The 18513-nt window shown below is 40.6% G+C and overlaps 1 protein-coding gene across 1 annotated transcript; it reads right to left on the reverse strand.

Annotated features, from left to right (window-relative positions):
- Nucleotides 1–11064: 11064 nt before the first annotated feature.
- On the reverse strand, nt 11065–18103 carry BLOC1S4 (biogenesis of lysosomal organelles complex 1 subunit 4). The gene is made up of 5 exons (XM_062500589.1): nt 17882–18103; nt 17494–17565; nt 16179–16280; nt 15374–15508; nt 11065–12070 (listed from the first exon to the last, which is right to left on the reverse strand). The coding sequence occupies exons 1-5, from the start codon at nt 18092–18094 to the stop codon at nt 11972–11974; spliced, it is 621 nt and encodes a 206-aa protein (XP_062356573.1). The 5' UTR covers nt 18095–18103; the 3' UTR covers nt 11065–11971.
- Nucleotides 18104–18513: the final 410 nt, after the last annotated feature.

The raw sequence follows: 18513 nt of genomic DNA on the forward strand, positions 1-18513 counted from the left end.
GAGTATGTCTCATTTTGTCTGTGTAAGCACGCTGTGCCACCCTTATCTTCACATTACATCAAAATGCCTCAAGCTAATTTGGCAAATATTAACTACTTTTACTACAGTGAACATGATACTTTGATTTAACTTCAGAAGTGCTGCATATCTACAAACAATAATTCAGTTACGTGTTTCCAACTTTCATCTTCTCATCACCACAAAAATCACCTGAGGCTAATGCTTCCCAATTTTTTTCAATGCCTTTCAATATTTTAAGGTTCTCCTTGGTTTTGTGCCAAGTCTGCTGGCTCAGCAGGATTTAATTATCCTTTGTCCACCCCTGTAGGCTTGGTTCCATGGAAAGAAGAAAAAATAAAAAAAAAGATGCAGTGGGGAAAGGCAACATCCCCTCACCAACAAACTACTCCTCCTGTGGTTGTTTGACTGGCAGGGCTGAAACACAGGTTGAAGGCACGTCACTGACATCTGATGGGTTCACTGAGAGGAGGCACGAGGGCAACTCATCACCACCCAGAGGAGGAAACCACAGGCTGTGAGGCCACATTCATATTCACAGTTGCCCGACATTTTCCTCTGCTGGCAGCAAGGCAGGTAGCAGAACACGAGAAGGAAGTCAGAGAACATGCAGAAGGAAATCTCTTCCCAGTCTCACTGCTGCAAGTGGCAGTAGTTGGCTGAGGAGGAAGGTGGAGAGCTGGAGCTGGTACTATCAGAGCCCTATCAGGAAAAAGCTGCTGTTTTACTTTGCGTGCAGGAATGAACAAACCATGGACCAGTCTGAATGAACTAGATCCTAGCTTCTGAAAATGCCCTGCTAAATTTGAAATACTGGGCTGTACTACTCCTAGGACAGCCCAGCTCAGCAGTCAATGCTCAGCAATAGCCAGTGCCACCATATGGCCGTGACAAGGAGTAAAAGGGATTCTATACTTGCATAGTTGGGAATCTCTGGTATTTGAGATGTTCATTCATATTCTCATACTCGATTGTTATATTTTATGTTGTTTATGTTTTAGATCTTTATAATATTCAGCTGAATTATAAAACAACATATAAAGCTTCAGGACCTGCACTGCTAGTAGGAAACAGCACCAAACATTTTCAGAAGTGACCAGATATATCTGCATGCCATTGACACAACATCCTGTGAAATCACAACTTAGAAAAGAGGGTTTCTCTGATCTGACAAAAATCCAGTGATATCTATAGTAAAAAAAAAAATGTTATGCTTTTTCTGATCAGAAGACAAGGAAATCAAAATCAATGCTCCAGACTGAAATGCAAAAGTACCAGTACAAGGTAAATGCAATTACTCATCAAAGACAGGAAAGCAGTTGTAAGCTGAGACATACAAAAGCAAAGAGGAAGGAGGAAGCTGGGCTTTTTTATTGTTTTAACATCACCTGCTGAAAGTTCTACACTAAAGAATATTACTGAAGAATATTATCAGATGGACATTTAGAGGACGTATGTGCACTAATAATTAGAAATGAAAACAAGCCTTTGAAAATAATCAGAGTAATTTAATAAAAGCCACTGCTAATGATGACTGTCAAGTTGCAAGCCATTAAAATTCTTTTACCAGTTTCAGGCAGTATCAAACAAATGTGCATGGTAACAAACAGGATTTTCCGTTTGCTTTATGATGTGTCAAAACATTTCCAAAAGCATGATTCTTTTACACAGAGAAAATACTAGGATGACATTGGTATTATTTAATAGTGGACACTGGAAATTACATTACAGCTACGGAAACGCCCTGTGCAGTAAGAGGAGTTCAGTATTCTGCCTCCTAGGGCCACACATACTAAATGTTCCTGGACAAGGAGAAAAAAAAGGCACTGTGTGGACTGACTAATTTTTAACTGTTTCATCTTCCTGTTAAAAGGAAAGCAGAACAGAAGCAGATGGCTAAGAAAAATAACACTTACTTAGTAAAGACCGCTGTAATAAATCTTCTTTCTGGGAAGAGGCTATAGAGCACATGATAAGAAAAAATGGAATTTGAAAGGAAGTGCATGAATCATTACAATCAGGGAGTTAGTGATAACTCATCTGCAGTAGAACTATTTCATCTGCATCCTGAAAATCTGTGGCTAAAATTCTGATGTCAAACTGACTGGGCCATTCAGATGACAAAACATTCCTCCTTCTATCCTATCTCCCCTTTTCTCCTAACAAAGCAAATCCATTTCACCTGCACACATCAGCCACTTCTCTTTACCTTGATATGACTGACCCTAACACACACAGCCTCATAACCTCCTCTGGTGCCACTAGGTACTTTCTTTCTTTGCTTTCCTGTGTATTCTGGAAGCTTTCTGCACCTCTCTTTCTTTCTCCTGTGCCCCAGCCTGCCCCACCTGACCTGCTGTTTGCATTGTGACCAGCCCGGGGGAGCTGCAGGCACCCCTATGATGCCTCACAGACTGCCCCAGGGCTGTGGACCTGGCAAGGCCAGTGGTGGAAGTGGCAGTGTGGATTTCTGGGCTAAGCTGGGGTTGTGCTGCTGCCGCCTGCTGTCTTGCTCAGCTTGGTCTTCACAGCTGTGTGCCAACAGCCTTCAATATTCCTCCAGGACCCTCCACCAGCCAGCCATATATGGCTGCATCTGTAGAAACTCAGGATTAAACAGATGTCTTTTTGATAGAGCAAGGAGCCCCAGGCAGATCCCAGGTTACCTGTTTTCTTCCCAAAGGTCTGCCTGCACACAGCTAAATACCCCCTTCCATCTGGCAAGGGCACCCTCTTAAGCAGGCACCCCAGCACCCGTATGCCTGCTCTGAGAGCCCTGGTAGCATCATGGATTTCATCCTGCACGTTTCTGTTCCAGCAGCAGTGCAAGAGAGGAAGTAGCAGCCAGCCAGCTGCTGCCTGAGCAGATCCCCAGCTGCTGGTAGGCAGGTTCAGACACATAAGGAAGCCTGAGATGAACCTTTCCACATGTCCATGCTCTGATGGGCCCAGGTGATGCAAATGCCTGTCATCATCAATGTTTTGAGTCATAAATTCATTTCACCAGTTGGCATCTATCAGGTACAATTAGGTGTTCACACAGACTGGGACAGACATTTGACAACACTGTCACACGGAGGCCTTACCAGGGAGGTGTGGGTGCATCCCATCCTTCTTTTAAATACAACACGGAGCAGCTTCTCCACAGGTCAAACCATGCAGACAAAAAGCTTGTGAGCAATTCTAAGTGTAACAAATTTGTTTTCTCCAGACACCCTTAACAAGTGACACTAAGGACCAACAGTATTTGTATTACTATAAAAACATCACACAGGAAAAACATCACATATAGTTACAAGAACCATGAGTAAACTGTAAAATTAGGTACAAAGCTGTGTCAGGCAACAAGAAATTTGCTTATTTTTAAAAATGTAAAGGGAAAATGGGGCAAAAAAATATGGTAGAATATTTCAGAATATTTCCTTCTCTTACAGTTATGCCAGGCTTTGCTTCTGGGCTCTATATTGGTATTGCCATTTCACCTGTGAATTAAGCCACATTGCGTAGCAGATCGAAAAGTCAATTTTAACACAGCTGGAGATGTTAATTTTTCTTGCAAGACAAGATACTGCTTTTTAGTTTGACCATAATGCTCAGTTGCTGAAGAAAATTAAAAGAACAGAGCCGGAAAGAGGAAGAGTGCAAAAGCAAGGCTATACCTCTTCTCTCAGCACTATGCTGTTATCAGATGGCCACATCCACAAAACTCTCACAGAGAAAACAGCAGACTGTGATTGCAGAATAGTCATTCACTTCAACCTCTTCCTACACACCGCAATATAAAAGTAGCGCGTGATTAATCATCAACATAGAATTACAAAATGAATTGGGTTGGAAGGGACTTTAAAGATCATCTAGTTCCAAGCCCCCTGCCACGGTTGGGCAGGGGGATTGGAATCAACAATGGTCTCAAGAGCTGGGTTCCAAGCAAAGGTTTGGGGAACAAAATGTGTGAGTACTGCTGTCCATCAGAGTGTTCTCTCAAGAGGCCCAGCTGACATTCTTCAGGATCATCTAAAAGTCTGAGAGTAACAGTACACTAATCTCACCAGAGCAGGGCAGTGAAATGCCCACTTTGGACTTGGGATGTTCCTCAACATGGCTTGAGCTATGGGGGTTCTTGCTTCACAAAAGAATCAGAGTAAAATTCTCAGAATGGTTGCTCTCAACTAGCTCAAAGCAGGAGTCTCCATAGGAAATGCCACTGCCCACCTGTCCAGATGCTCAGAGTGCTTGCCCTCTGCCCTACCAGGGAAAAAAAAGGGGGCTCTGTAAGAGGCAGCTCAGTCTCAGGATACAGAAGAGCTAAGGGAAAGCGGGGGAGAAGAAGGTACCCTGGACAGATTTGTGACACAAAGAAGGATTTGGGAGCACTGAAAAGAGACTTTCCATCATTTCCTCACAGTGTTACCGGTCTCCTCCAAGGTGCAGTAGGTTGAACAGTATCTGGAGCATGCTTCATGGGGTTTCTGTTTCAGCAAAGTACCTCAGGTTGAGTTTAAACACCATTTTGACAGGACCACTGCTCTGTAGCTATGATGGGAAAAAGTAAATGACAACCCAATGAGCACAAATACACAAAGGGGTCAGACAGCTAGGACAGTTGCTGACCTCCAGTAGTGGTGTATCCACACAAACACACTGACCAATGCAGTACTATATTTTGCCTTCTTGTGCATTGCCCCACAATCTACTACTTTTTATATCTGATCCACATAGCCTTTGTTTTAGTAAAACCTCATCCTACTGATTGGAAATAGCTCCTTCCAGAGCTACAGATTTAGCTATTACATTAAAATATCCTTATACATGAACCACATTATGAGTCAGAAAGTAAATTTGAGCAGTTACTCATGCATGAGATCACACAACTCTGATAGGCCCTGGAAAACATCAGTTCAAACATTCAGAACAAGACAACAAAGCACATCTGATATTGGGAAATAACTAGAGAAGAAAGAAGAAAAAGACAGGTTGTGGTATTGTTTAAACCTCTGGTTTGCTGCTGCCTTAAATTACATGGGTAGTCCTAGTTTTCTGATCTCAAATAGGATACAGCAGGAGTGGGAAAGGATCAGAAGAAGGCAGCAATAGCATGGAAGCTTCATACAAAAAATAACAGGACTTTAAGCAACCTGTTCTAGAGGCAAGTATCCCTGCCCATGGTGAGGGGTGGAAACAGATTATCTTTAAGGTCCCTTCAAACCCAGGCCACTCTATGACTCTTCAGCCAATGGAAGAGATCATGGAAAAGGAAATAGCAGACATTACTACAAGAGGATGAGCAACACAGACGGCTCATGACTGTTGATTGCATCCTCCAATACAAGAATTAGAGGATATTAAAAGAAGTTTGATGGAACAAAAGGGTTCAAAAATATGAATGTGGGATGCAACAGAGAAGGTGCTTTGACAAGGAGATTTAATTTTTGTGCACACTGCCTCTTGTCCTACCAGTGGGCATACTGAAAAGTGCTTGTCTTCCTCTCCTCCACTCCCTCCCTTTAGGTATTTATACAGAATGATGAGATCAACCGTGAGTCTTCTTCAGGATGGACCATCCCAGTTCTCTCAGACACTTGACAGGAGATGTTCTAGTCCATTAATTATCTTTGTGAACCTGGACTGAACTTACTTCATTTAGAAGATCTGTGTCTATCCCTCCATCATCCCCTCTCCAGCAGCTTTCCTACCTGACGTTTACATCAGGCTTTCACAATTCCCACACCATCCATATTCAAGCACCATCACATCTGCATTCATCCCAGAGCTTTGGTGCAGTCTTTTTACCCCTGTAGAGTGCTGTTTGCCACACTGGGGCTATGACTGAGCTAGCAAGTACTTCAACACTGTAGTTCAGGTAGATTTGTAGCTTAATGTTTCTTTGAGTTTCATCTTGGCCTAAAACTAGTGCCTGGCCAGCAGCATGGAATGAATATCCAACAGCGGTTGCAGCAAGCCAGCTAAACTCCTGAGCAAGTCTCTAGCTGTATTCAATCCCAAAATAATCCATTTTACACCCAGAGGCAGTCCCATAGTGCAAACTAATGAGAGACAGAATGCTATTCAAGATGGGCACTGGTACCTCATAGAACCCTACTTTTGCTGACTTCTTTCTATTATTGACTCTGTTTCCTCATAATTTCATCTAACTCACTTGGCAGAATCTTGACTTATTGTCACTGGTACATGTAATGTTTGCAATGGCAGTGCTCATCTACCTTGTTAGCTAACAATATCATACTTGCTTTTCCTTAGGCAAGATTCCTCTTGCATTACTGCTTTCTGTTGTCCTTCAACTACAGAAACACAATTAAATTCAGAAGTAGTCAAGCTAATAAATCCAGAAATAAAATACATTTTTTGTTCAATTATATTGTTCAGTATTTTTCCTCACAAATATTTTTTTGCTTAATAATACACTGAATTTTAGATGCAACAGGCACAATTCCAAAAAAGTTCCAAGCAACCTCTGACACCAAAAATAAGGGCACTGCTCATCACTAGCAGATGAACCATCACATTTTAGTTGATAAATTATTGCTGGAAGCAGGTATCTGAGCAGGATACACAGACATCTCTGTAATGACAAGAAGGTTATTCTCAATACCTTAATTCTTTCCTGTTCTTCTTTCCCTCTGTGTTTCCAATTAAATTGCAAAGCCATCCCTGTAGAGAAAAGGGCTAATCAAAGAAACACGAAGGAAACAGATGTTAATTCCACAGCAGGCATCTCCCCAGCTGTACATGGGGAGACACTTGCCAGGCTGTGCTTTGCTTGCCTTCTCGGGGTGGGGGGGTGGATTGGGAGTAGAGGAGCATCACCCCTCATCCTTGTGCCAGGACATCAGTGCTGGGGCTGGACTGATTGGCTTGGCAGGACTCATTTTTAGCCAGAACAGTCCAATAACCTGGCTAGCTACCTGCAAGTCCTACAGCTTTTGAGAAAGAGGCTGCAACCAGAAGCAGTAACAGCAGCCTGGTCCAGACACACGCACTAGAACTGGCCCACAGTTCTAGTACAGTTATAGCCCCTCCTAAAACTATGTACTTGGGAATGGTGCACACTGGAGGGGAAAAAAAAAAGAAGCTCCTAAACTGTGAAAAAATAACATCACATATATATGTTATGTCTGTTGTGGATCTCCATTCATACCTCCCAGTTCAGGAATCTTGCCCTCGTCTGTTGATGCTACTCACAGCTCTGTCACCACAAATTCACACCTTGGCACGTACCCTGGCTTATCTCCTGGCTATGCTATTTTCTGCCTCTTCCATTCCTGCACCAAGAAGGCTCTTACCATTTTTTTTTTAATATGAATCAATCAGAACCAGCTTAATTGCCAGTCTGCAGTTCTCAGGTGCTTTTCTCGTATTTAGTGCCAGCCCTCAGTTTTAATGTCCTAGGATTATGGAAATTTCTGCTTTTGTTTTTCTTGAAGGTTGCTTTCTAGATCTCTTTCTTGTAAAGAAAATCTTGACAGTGTCACCTGTAAGGAACAGATGGCAATTAATTTATTTTTAAATAATGCAGGCATTGAGCTATTATCATGAAACCTACAGCTTCTGAAACGGTGGGAAATGAGAAATTGGATACTAATCCTTTTCTCAGTGAGTTCACTTTCCCCCCATGAATTCTGTCCCTTTGTCTTTTCACTCAGAACCCTATGATGAAATCCTTGCTAAAATTCAGTTAATTTTCTTAGGTCTGTCAGCACATTCATATAGCTGTATTTTCAACGTACTTTTAAAATATACTATTTAAGATCCCATATAGATAGCACACTGGAATGATTATTAATGCAATGCTAACGTATTTTTTATTACTTTAATTGTCCACCAAAGAATGTACAGCCAATATTAAAGTTGACAAAAACGAAATATTGTTTTGATCCTTCTGTGCGCATTTTAGACAGGGTATTTCAGTTTCCCTACCATATCCTTTAGTCTGACATAATTCCAAAGTTATTATTTCCATTTTTCCTTTTCACACTCTGTATCTATAGGTGATTGCATTCTGTCTCCCTGACATTGTACTGTACTGCCCACAAGCAACACCTTCGGCCCCCCCTTTTCTCTGTTTCACTTGTTCCTTAGGACTTTTAAGACATCTCACACCATTCTCATATCCCTTACAGTTTTTCAAAACCATAAAAACCAACGAGCATTGAAAGAGTTTGTGAGTAGATAACATCAAGCAAGAAAGTCAAGAAAACTCACAAAAAATCTCTGAGATAGCTGGAGTCTGTACTACTATCTTTAGGTTGTACTACCACCCATCGGCTTGAAGTAGAATCAACAAAAGCAGCTGAGTGGACAAAGCCTCTGCTCTGCTGCTGCAGCACAGCCTGCCACAGCAGCTCAGCTCCTACAGGGATGTGAATCCCAGCAGCCGGAAACTCCTCATCCCCGATGGATTTAGCTGCAATGGCTAGAATGATACTGACTCCTGTTATGGTCCTCTTTGACCATAGCTATATCTGACACGGATTTTGGCTTTCCAAGGAGTTTCTGGGTAGCGGGTGCAGGACTAGATTTCTTTTCTACTACTTGTGAGGGAGTTTAAAAAAGTAATCGCCGAAAAAACATTGTCCTTTTTAAATTTTTTTTAATGGTAACATTATTTACCAATTCCAAATATGAAGTCCTTTTCACAGATGAAGGTGCAAGCTATCTTGCTCTTCCTTCTCATTGTGGGAGGTCTTTCACTCAGGATGACTCCTCGCAGTTTTAGTGTGCTACTTAATTCTTAGTATTGCAGGTAAAACTACTTAACACTAAAGGCTACTGTCAGCAGAAGTAATGAAACGCCACAGGTTTTGATGTCAATGTAACCCAGTGAATCTTTAAGTAATTTATCTTATTTGATCAGAAAATCATCAAACCTGTTTCTTTTCATTTCAGTCATTGCAACCTTCTGTAATTTCTTTGGGCTTTACTGCAGTTGCAGCAGCACTGCTCAACTGGAACAAAACATGACCATCCAAAAATAATTGAATACAAATACCAATCTTTATGTGCTGACTTCAGGCATAATTTATCATGTAACTAAATATCTACATAACATAGATTGCACTGATTTTTGTCCAGGAGCTATGAAAAGTGTAGAGCTCTAACATTCAGTCCAACCTGACAGTGATACAACCTCCCTGTGCATACCTTGTGAATGGAGATTCAGTGACATATTGACATACATTCTACAGCAAACAGGTAATTTTTAGAAAGCTGCAGCATTTGTTTCAAATAGCATTAAGCTAAGGCTACTTAACATTGGCCTAAAATGTACATAACTATAAGAATGTAAAAACTTTTAGCATTACTTTTGCTAGGATTGCTTTAAAATGTTTGCTCAATGACACAGAAGAAAAGTAAGATTTGCATGTAGACTCCTTTGTTGCTATGAAACATTAGCTGATTTCAAGTGCTTGATACTCAACCTGTACCAGCTCAGCACAGTAATCACATATTGCTTTACACCAGTTCTAGATGAAGAACTCTTCATGTTAAAAGCAGGTGATGTAGCGCCATAGTTACTGGCTTGTATCTTGGAACTCAGGCAAGAGGACAAACTGCGCAGGGAAAGATGCAAGTACAGCCTTCTGGGGCTGTTAATATTGGTAGCAGTGGATTTTGAGATTCAGATTTTGTTTACAGCTGGCAAACCCAGTAAATATTGAATCGAATTCATAATATAGTTATTACTGGTTTTGCACAAATACAGGCTAACAGCAGACAGAATAAAAGAATATTCTGAGTCGTTCTTTACTGAGTGTGAACACTTGGGATGTATTTTATGCTATTCCTGCATGGTAAGACTGACCATGAATAAGGAGACAGCCAAGGTGCAAACAAACCAACAGCAGACTGCATTGTCAGTATTATAAGAATGCCTTAATTTCATAACCATGAGCTTTATTTCACAACAGATGAACTGTGACCTTGGTTTTTTGAGCCATGTATTTCTAGAAGCCAGAATTTATTTATTGTCTGTACTTTTATAGCATTTCTTAAGAACATTTTGGAGAATTTCCAACACAGAACTATACTAATTAAAGGAACTGTATGATTTTTTATTGTGGTGTGCCTTGAAGATACAGATTTTTTTTCATACAACAGTTCAACAAAAATGCCCACTTCAGAACATATGAATTTTTACTCTTATTAATATAAACAATATTGTGTGAAAAATACTCAGCTGTATAAACTCGTTGAGATATTCATTTTTTCAAACATCTGTCTAAAAGAAACTGCATTTTGGCTCCACACAGCAGAGAGCAAGGTTATTTGAGAAGGTGATTAATTTAATTACAAAGTTGTTCTAAATATAACCTTTTTTTTCATCCCAGTGTTAGTATGTTTCAGAGTATTTGACTGTAGCCTGATGTTGCTACACTAAGTATGTAATTTTATTAGACACCACTGAGGAGGGATAAACCTTCAAGTATTTTTTATGCATACACTGAAAGGCACCACCCTGTTTTGAAATGCAACTGTTGCTCCAGTAGAACATCTGACTAATGAATTATTTATGAAAGCAAGGAAGATGGCAGGGGAGCTCTCCTTCAAAGTTATGTCCGTTTCTTTCTGCATGATTATATGTGATTATTTTTAAAGAGTCTTAATGTTAAAATTCTGGAAAGTTTTACAACTACTTTTGGAGCCTACTAACTTTGACTTGAAAACCTTTGTTTTAGTTTTTAATAAATGTTGCTTCAGATCCTAAAGATGTTTAGAACCCAATCCTTGCTGGACTTTGGAGATAGGATCTATTAATATATAATCTCTGTTCTGTAACTCCATACCTGTTTTGTGTGTACAACACATAAAAAAGCTAAAGTCTAATTTCTCTAAATCTAAACAAATACTGTTTCTCTAAAGCATTCCTCCCAGACTTGAATTTTGAATACTTCTAGTGAGTTACATACAATTGCTAGTGAGCAATAGAGCAGTAGATGTAAAACTTGTTCAGAGGAATACATCAACTTATGATTAACACCTGCTAGGTGGGTCAATACTGTCCAGTGAAATGCAAGACCACAACAGGGGTTAGACAGCTATTAGTTTATTGATAATATACACTGCAATCAGCACAGGAAGCCTCAGTAACCACAGAGTTGTGAAGGAAATGCAGTCTGGTCAGGTACCTGATCCAGGTTCAGTCCACAGTCAACATCCCTCCCTCAACTTCGATACTTGTTCTTTTTGACAGCAGGATACATATCTCTCTCTCTCTCTATGTATGTGTATATATATATATATATATATATATAAAAGTCTGTTTCATGCCCACCTGGTTGCACATCAAACAATACAACGATGCAATAATTAAAAGCTTAGGTCACTGTGACCTGAGGACCATCAGTGGGGCAGGATGCTTGCTTTGTGAACAGGGACTACATCACATGCATTGAGCAATGTCCTTGATTCCTTGATGATCTTCCAAGTCCTGCCCCTGCAACAAGTACATCCCAACGCGGTGCATTTCTCTGTACAAACTGCAGGATCAGGCTTAAAACCTTGATGAATAGATGATTTTATGCATAGTTTTTCTTTCACCTCAATCAGCACATTATGAAAAAAGACAAACCCCAATCCTTGTGGTATAGCTATTTACACTTGCAGCAGCACAGATATTTATGTGTTAAAAAACTTATATACAATAGTACGTTTCCCATTATTTCCGTATTAAAAAAAATGCAATGCAAAAATATTCTTAAATTCCTTCCCCAAAATAATCTGAAAACTTACACGGTGTTTTAGGAAAGATTTTGAAATAATGTGCACAAACAAAGATTACCTGAAAATACTGCCTGAAGGAAGACAATGAGAATCAGAATGGCAACATGCCATCAACAGCGCTTAGAAAATGCAGCTGTTCTGAGGTTGGCATTCCTTTTGTTCACTTAGCTCTCTCTATTCTGGCTGATTCGTATCAATCCCAAAGCAAAAATCATCAATATGGTGCTTCATTAAGACATGGAAAATAGTCTTCAGTCTTGAAGAGGACTGGAGGTTCATAGAGGGTCTGTTGTTGTCGTGAGGAAGATGATTTCTGCAAATTAGATATGTTTACTTTTCACCTTTTTCACAAAGCATATTAAAGCAAAGCCTGCAGAGCTAAAATGCAAAACAAGGAAAGTTTCTAAGACGTATCTCCTTAGTTGATTGACTTCTTAACCATACACTCAGACGAATCTGGCACGTTCCTAACATTAGTGAAGAAACACAGCCTTTGACCTTTGCCATTCCAGCACCTAAACATATCCAGTCCTGGAACGTGCACAATATGCCAGCACTGCAGGAGCCAAACTGTACCATCCAGCTGATAGGAGAGTCATTCTAAACTTCATCCTTTCCCAGACATACACCTTTAGCTTTTCTGCTCCAGCCTTCAAATTCTCCTCAGCTGCTTCTTTTGAGTGAACTCTGGGCCTGGGCTCTCTTTTAGTTACTCAAAAAGCCTTCCTGTGGAAACACACCTAGCAAACGATTGTTTCAAGAAGGTTGCTGCTCCTGCTGATCTTCTTCATATAATACACTGTTAAAAATAATCTGGCAGTGGACTGCAAAAGAGCTGTTACACTGTTTTTCAGTAAAACACGTGTACATGTTTCTTTTAAATATTAACTGTACATTGTTTTGCTGTATCAAATGGCTCATTGAAAGAGGCAACATCAAGGACCACTAGTGACTACTGTGTCAGTTTTGCTGTATGTAAATAATGCTGCAACACAGTACAGACACAGGGCATGTTTTCAATACCCAACGTTAAATAGAATACTTGAAATCAAGATTTCATTCATTAAAAGTTATTTTCAACTAATAAAACGATTTTGTAGAGCCCTGTCAGTTTGGAATGAGGAAATTAGCCTTCACCAATAATAAAGTTAAAAGTGTACCAAATATCATTGGTAGACTTGGAGTTTAGAACAGTTTTACAGCAGCAAAATGAAGATATAAGTAACCATACCTACAAAACAAAGTGGATATTTCTCAATATTCAGTTGATCTGTGTACTTGTACTCCATATGAAGTAAGTACATATTCTCCTGCTGTATACAAAATTGCTGATACATTAAATTACATCTTTAACTTTACAATAACAGTATTTTCTCTAAGTTTGTTTTGCCATTCAAGTTGCAATGAAATTAAAAATATAAACAAAGATCTGATCTATGAACAGTGTATATTATCAGTGTTCTCACAAATTTTGCCAAATGTTAAAGCAACCTTCAAAATGAAAGTTCTGATTTTTAAAGTAAATTCCTACCCTGTATTGTCCTATCAGGTAACAACCTGCAAGCATGGGAAACTAAGGTCACAGGTTTTCTCCAACTCCTGACACAGATTTAAGAGGCGCTGTATTTGCCTCTGTGCAAGAATGGGGTAATTCCAATCCAGTGAGGAAATTTGTAGAAAGGCACAGCACACACTATTGCCTAAGAACACATTTATGATTACTTTTGCAGCTGCTTAGCAGCCATTTTTACCTTTTGAGAGTAAAACATTCTTTACATTCTTAGCGATATTAGAAGTCGTACAGTACTGTTATTTACACTGCCTGATACTCACAAGGGAAGAACTTCAGGCAAAATCTGAATGGGAGATTATAAATACACACCTTGAGGTGTAGAAATAGAAATAGAAAATACAGCCTTTGTATAAAGAAACAGGTACATTTAAATGAGAAGAGAATGAGGGAACCTGAGTAAATTAAAACCAGCAATAAAATGTGAACTACAGCTACAGTGAAAATCACAACGTCAGAATAACTTTCTTTTCCAAATCATGTATTTTACCATTGATGTATTAAGCTAGTTAAATATGAGGCATGTGGAGAAATCTCTATAGGCATTTTCATCCATATGCTTGTGTTTACTACTGAGAGTAGGTATTTTACTATGCAATACCCAGAACCACCATGGAACAGTAACCTGCTTTTTAGTGAATCAAATAATGACAGTAAGTTCTGAGCATTATTTTATTGCTTTCCATAATCAAACTCAGAAACCACTGGAGATGCCAGATTCACCTTCCTGACACTTTCAAAGATTTTTTACTTTTAAATTATGGAAAAAGTGCTAATTTGACAAACTGTTCCCATACAGCACTAAAAAAAGAGTACTTTCTTGGAACTATCAAACTTTTCAAGTAAAGGCTGTAATTCCTTGGTTGATAACTATTTATAGAAAAAAAAATGGAAAATACTGAGGTTGAGTATTCTTCAAGGCAACTTGTGCAGTTTTTTGGTTTTGTAACTGGCCCATGAAGTGCAGCTTTGTGTTCTTTGTATTTTTTTAAAAGAAAAAATGACAGAACTCTGAACTTAAAACACCAAGGAAAATGAAGGAATGAGATGAGAAATTAACTAACTTTAAGGCTACAAAATAAAGAGCAGTGAAGAACAAGTTCCTTGAACTGAGCCTTAACAAGACAACACATGTTCTTTTTCTATGTATTTTTCTCTGCTGCCATACATGCTTGGAAGATGTAGGAACAAAAATACCTTGAAGAGCCACAACCCTCTTCCTCTCCCGCTCTACAAAGCTATTTTTTCATCTTTCTTACCAGAATAGAGAAAACTGAATTAATACAGGATGAATATATGAGAAGATAAAATGGTCTGTGAGCTGGCAAGATGCAAAACTTGTAAATGGTGTACTGACAGGTGATGTCAAGAAACATCAGGTATTCAGGTGATTTTTTTTTTTTTTAAACCAAAAGGTTATTTTACATCCAAGGCATAATGACAGTTCAGTGCTGGGCAAGGCATCTCTGAAATATACCAGAAAGAGCATTTCAAGTCTTTTGTTAAGGAACAGTCCACAAGGAAAGACAGAGAAAACTGCATCCTTAGAAAGTTTACCAAGGTGGTAACATGATTATCCAACTGTGTGGATTGAATATAAACATGACCTTTATTTTAAAAATACTGTGCAGATTAGCTTTCATGTTCTTTTTTGGTAACATTTGTGCAGTGATGTTATCAGTGCAGAAGGACCCTTTAGCAGTGTTGCCTGTTCAGGTTCTTCCTACTTGCTTTGCATACCACCAGAGATCAGGGGTTCCTTAGTATAAAGGCTTGTGCATTATGTTCTTGTTTGTGTCCTTCACCTTCATTTCTTTGTGTGCTCGGCCTTTTCTTGTAATGTCACATAAATCCTTGTAAGAAATTATATTTTTAAGTTTGGTTGTTTCCTAAAGAAGCCTGAGAACTCTGTAAAAATCCTAATAAAGTATATAAAAATGCACAGCTACATTCAGACACGTGTAACAAACTTATTATTTTAATCATCTGCTCTAGTAAGTAAGCAGAGCAACTAAGCTGATCACATGGCAGCAAAACTTTACTTACATTAAGGAAGGATGGTATGCTGATTGTGTGCAAGATTTTCTTGAAAGTGCTTGGAAAAGCTCCAAGGTCTGTTTCTGCCTTTATGACCCGTTCTTCCAGTCCAGCTACCCTATTCCCAATCATTTTCACAAAAGCCTAGTGTAAAAAAAGACCCCAAAATAAATATGACATTTTTACTAACATAATAAAACAGGATTATGTATTGCAAAACAGCAGTGAAAGATCCATTGCTTAAATGAGGAGTCAAAAACTTCATGCTCTATTTTCCTTCTGCCTACAACTCCATTTTAATGCTAGAAATTACTTGCGATACTTAAAAGGCTGAAAACCAGGTTAAATCTAATAAAATAATTTTCCTTTTCCAATTTACCACTCAAATAACTACCCTGGATTTTTCAGAATCTAGACTTCTACCTGCTTTTCTACTACCAAAAGAAAAACCAAGGATCTGAACCACAGTTTTGAAGCTTTATTAGGGATCAAGAGATCTCTTATTCTGTTTCTTTCTGAAACTTTGAAAGCTAACACCAAAAAACTACCTTGCTTCAAAAAGTCAATGAACAATTTTATTTTTTTTTAATATGTTAAAAAATATCTAAAACACGTCTGGAATTCCCACAGTCCCAAGGAATTAGTCATAAATATAGTCCTCTTTATTAACCCTGAAGTATTGAAACCAGCATGGACATGGAGAGCACAACCCACCTGAGATCACTCCATGTGTGTGCACATACACACACAAATATGCAGACATTGATCTTTCCCTATGTTAGGAAAAAAAATGCATCTAGAAGACAGCAAATACCTCTAGTTTGTCGATCTTCCTATATATCTGCCTCATTTCTGTAGCTTTTGTGTAAATTTGAGGTATACTTTCATTGACAACTTGAGAGGAATCACTTCGAATCTAAAGACAATGCAAAGAAATAATACAAAAATCAATTAATGAAACAAAACGTGTAGTAGATTTTATTCGGGAAATTAGAACTGTGCTCCAAAGAACAGACTAAAATTTAGAGTTTAAAAATACCAGAATAAATTAGTATAAAAACACTAGATTGAAATCAATACACTCCAGCTTTTTTGTATAGTTTTAAGTATTTTTGAAGAAAATGTATTTTGCAGAGACTAATATTTACCTTTATACTTATATTAAATATAGGCTAATTTGATCTCTTCTGAACTGAGATGGAACATCTTGTAAGACACCCTAAAGAATTTAATATATTAAGCTAAAATTTTGTCTTGAGCTTTACTACCTATACTTTTCCCCAGGTTTGTTTAAAAAGTCAGGCCACAAAAAAATCTTAGTTTACTGGTACTAAAAAAAACCCCAGACCTACAATAGAGTCATGCAGGAGTACCATATGTGCTACACTTTAAAAGACAGCCTATCTACCAACGTCAGCTTACAGGAACTTTCCATTCAGTTCCCCCACCTAACCCTATGAGAAAAGTGAAAACAAAGCTGCCATTCTGAAAAGAGGGTCCCCTAATGACAAATCTAGCTCTGGTGGTTTGGCAACTCTGATTAGATAGCTTCATTATAAAACCAACAAAGGATGTCTTCACGTATTTTAAAGGATAAGCAGAATATCATACTGTTCTTTTAAACCTCTGTCACTTTGCCATTCAAAATGGGATTCTGTGCATATACACAGACAAGAACACAAATACAACTACAAAAACACACAGTCAGGAAAAATTCCTTCACTGTAAGGGTTGTCAAGCATTGAAGCAGGCTGCCCAGGGAAGTGGTGGAGTTACCATCCCTGGTGTATTTAGAAGATGTGGCACTTCGAGACATGTTTCAGTGGTGAATATGGCAATGCTGGGTTAACGGCCGATGATCTTAGAGGTCTTTTCCAACCTAAGAAGTTTTATATGATGCTATAATTCTATAGCTATATGTACACATTTTAGTCTGACATGAAAGCTTGGTAGTTTTCACCCATGAGCATCCTGATGACCAAAATAAGTCATCTAATTATCAAATGTGTTTTCATACTGGAACCTGCCTAGACTAAAGGTTTCTTTCTCTCTATGTCTTACTTACAAACACCAATTAAACTCTGTTTAATCTGACTTTGAAAACACAGCCATGTGCAAGTTACACGTACCATGTCCAGCATTCCCACGAATTCATCCACCCTGGTCAGTAAGTCTTCTAGACTCTTGTCTAAGCTTTCTATCTGCAAAAAAGAGGTCGCTTGAAGTGCTTGAAAACACACACACACAAAAGCCCGGCCGGTCTCACAAACAGGACCACCGAGTATAGACACCGGTCAGACTACAGCCAGTCCCACAGGAATCCCACGGCTTTTCCGTCTCTCGGCTTCGTTCAACGCAAGGGACGCGACCCCCGCTAGGTCCTGTCCCGCTCCCAGCCCGGGAGCGTGTCCAGCTCCAGAGGGCTGCTCTCCCATGACACCGCTTCCCGGCGCCGGGCCAGCCGCACGCCCCTGTGCCGGGAGCAGCGCGGGAGCCCCGGCCCGGGCCCTCGCCCACCTGCTCGCTGAAGAGGCTGCGGTCGGCGAGCAGGTACGCGGAGTAGGCGGCGGCGGTGGCGCTGAGCGACGCCTCCGAGACGTCCTCATCCTCCGCCTCCCCGAGGCCGGAAGCCCTGCTTTGGCTTTGGGACACGTTCCCGCTGTCCGCGCCTGGACCGGCGTCCGGCAGCTCTGCTCCACCCCGGTCGCCCACACCGGCGGCCGCCGCCATCCCACCGCCCGCTCCGCCCGGGATGTACCGCCCCTCACATGACCGGGCGGGCCGGCGCAGCCGCGCTCCCGGCAGGCGGAGCGGGATGGGCCCGGCCCCGGGAGCGGGCGGAGCGGGATGGGCCCGGCCCCGGGAGCGGGCGGAGCGGGATGGGCCCGGCCCCGGGAGCGGGCGGAGCGGGATGGGCCCGGCCCCGGGAGCGGGCGGAGCGGGATGGGCCCGGCCCCGGGAGCGGGCGGAGCGGGATGGGCCCGGCCCCGGGCAGGGAGTCGTGCCTGAGGAAGCTCAGGCTCCGCCGCTTCCGAGCCGGCCCTGCGGCGCTCAGGGACAGGAAGACGGCTCCGTCTGCGGGGGCGGTCGCGCAGGATGTGGTCTTTAGTGAGGGCTGGCGTGCCGCTGCTCCCTGAGCCACACACCCT

Source organism: Cinclus cinclus, chromosome 1 (assembly GCF_963662255.1).
Source record: "Cinclus cinclus chromosome 1, bCinCin1.1, whole genome shotgun sequence".
Lineage (NCBI taxonomy): Eukaryota > Metazoa > Chordata > Aves > Passeriformes > Cinclidae > Cinclus > Cinclus cinclus.

What these genes read in the sequence shown, in the direction of transcription:
- BLOC1S4 (XM_062500589.1), bottom strand. Translation starts at nt 18,094, where the DNA reads ATGGCGGCGGCCGCCGGTGTGGGCGACCGGGGTGGAGCAGAGCTGCCG. An exon ending in GCAGCCTCTTCAGCGAGCAG is followed by an intron (nt 17,566 to 17,881) that starts GTGGGCGAGGGC and finishes TCTTTTTTGCAG; the next exon opens with ATAGAAAGCTTAGACAAGAG. An exon ending in GGAAGATCGACAAACTAGAG is followed by an intron (nt 15,509 to 16,178) that starts GTATTTGCTGTC and finishes TTTTTACACTAG; the next exon opens with GCTTTTGTGAAAATGATTGG.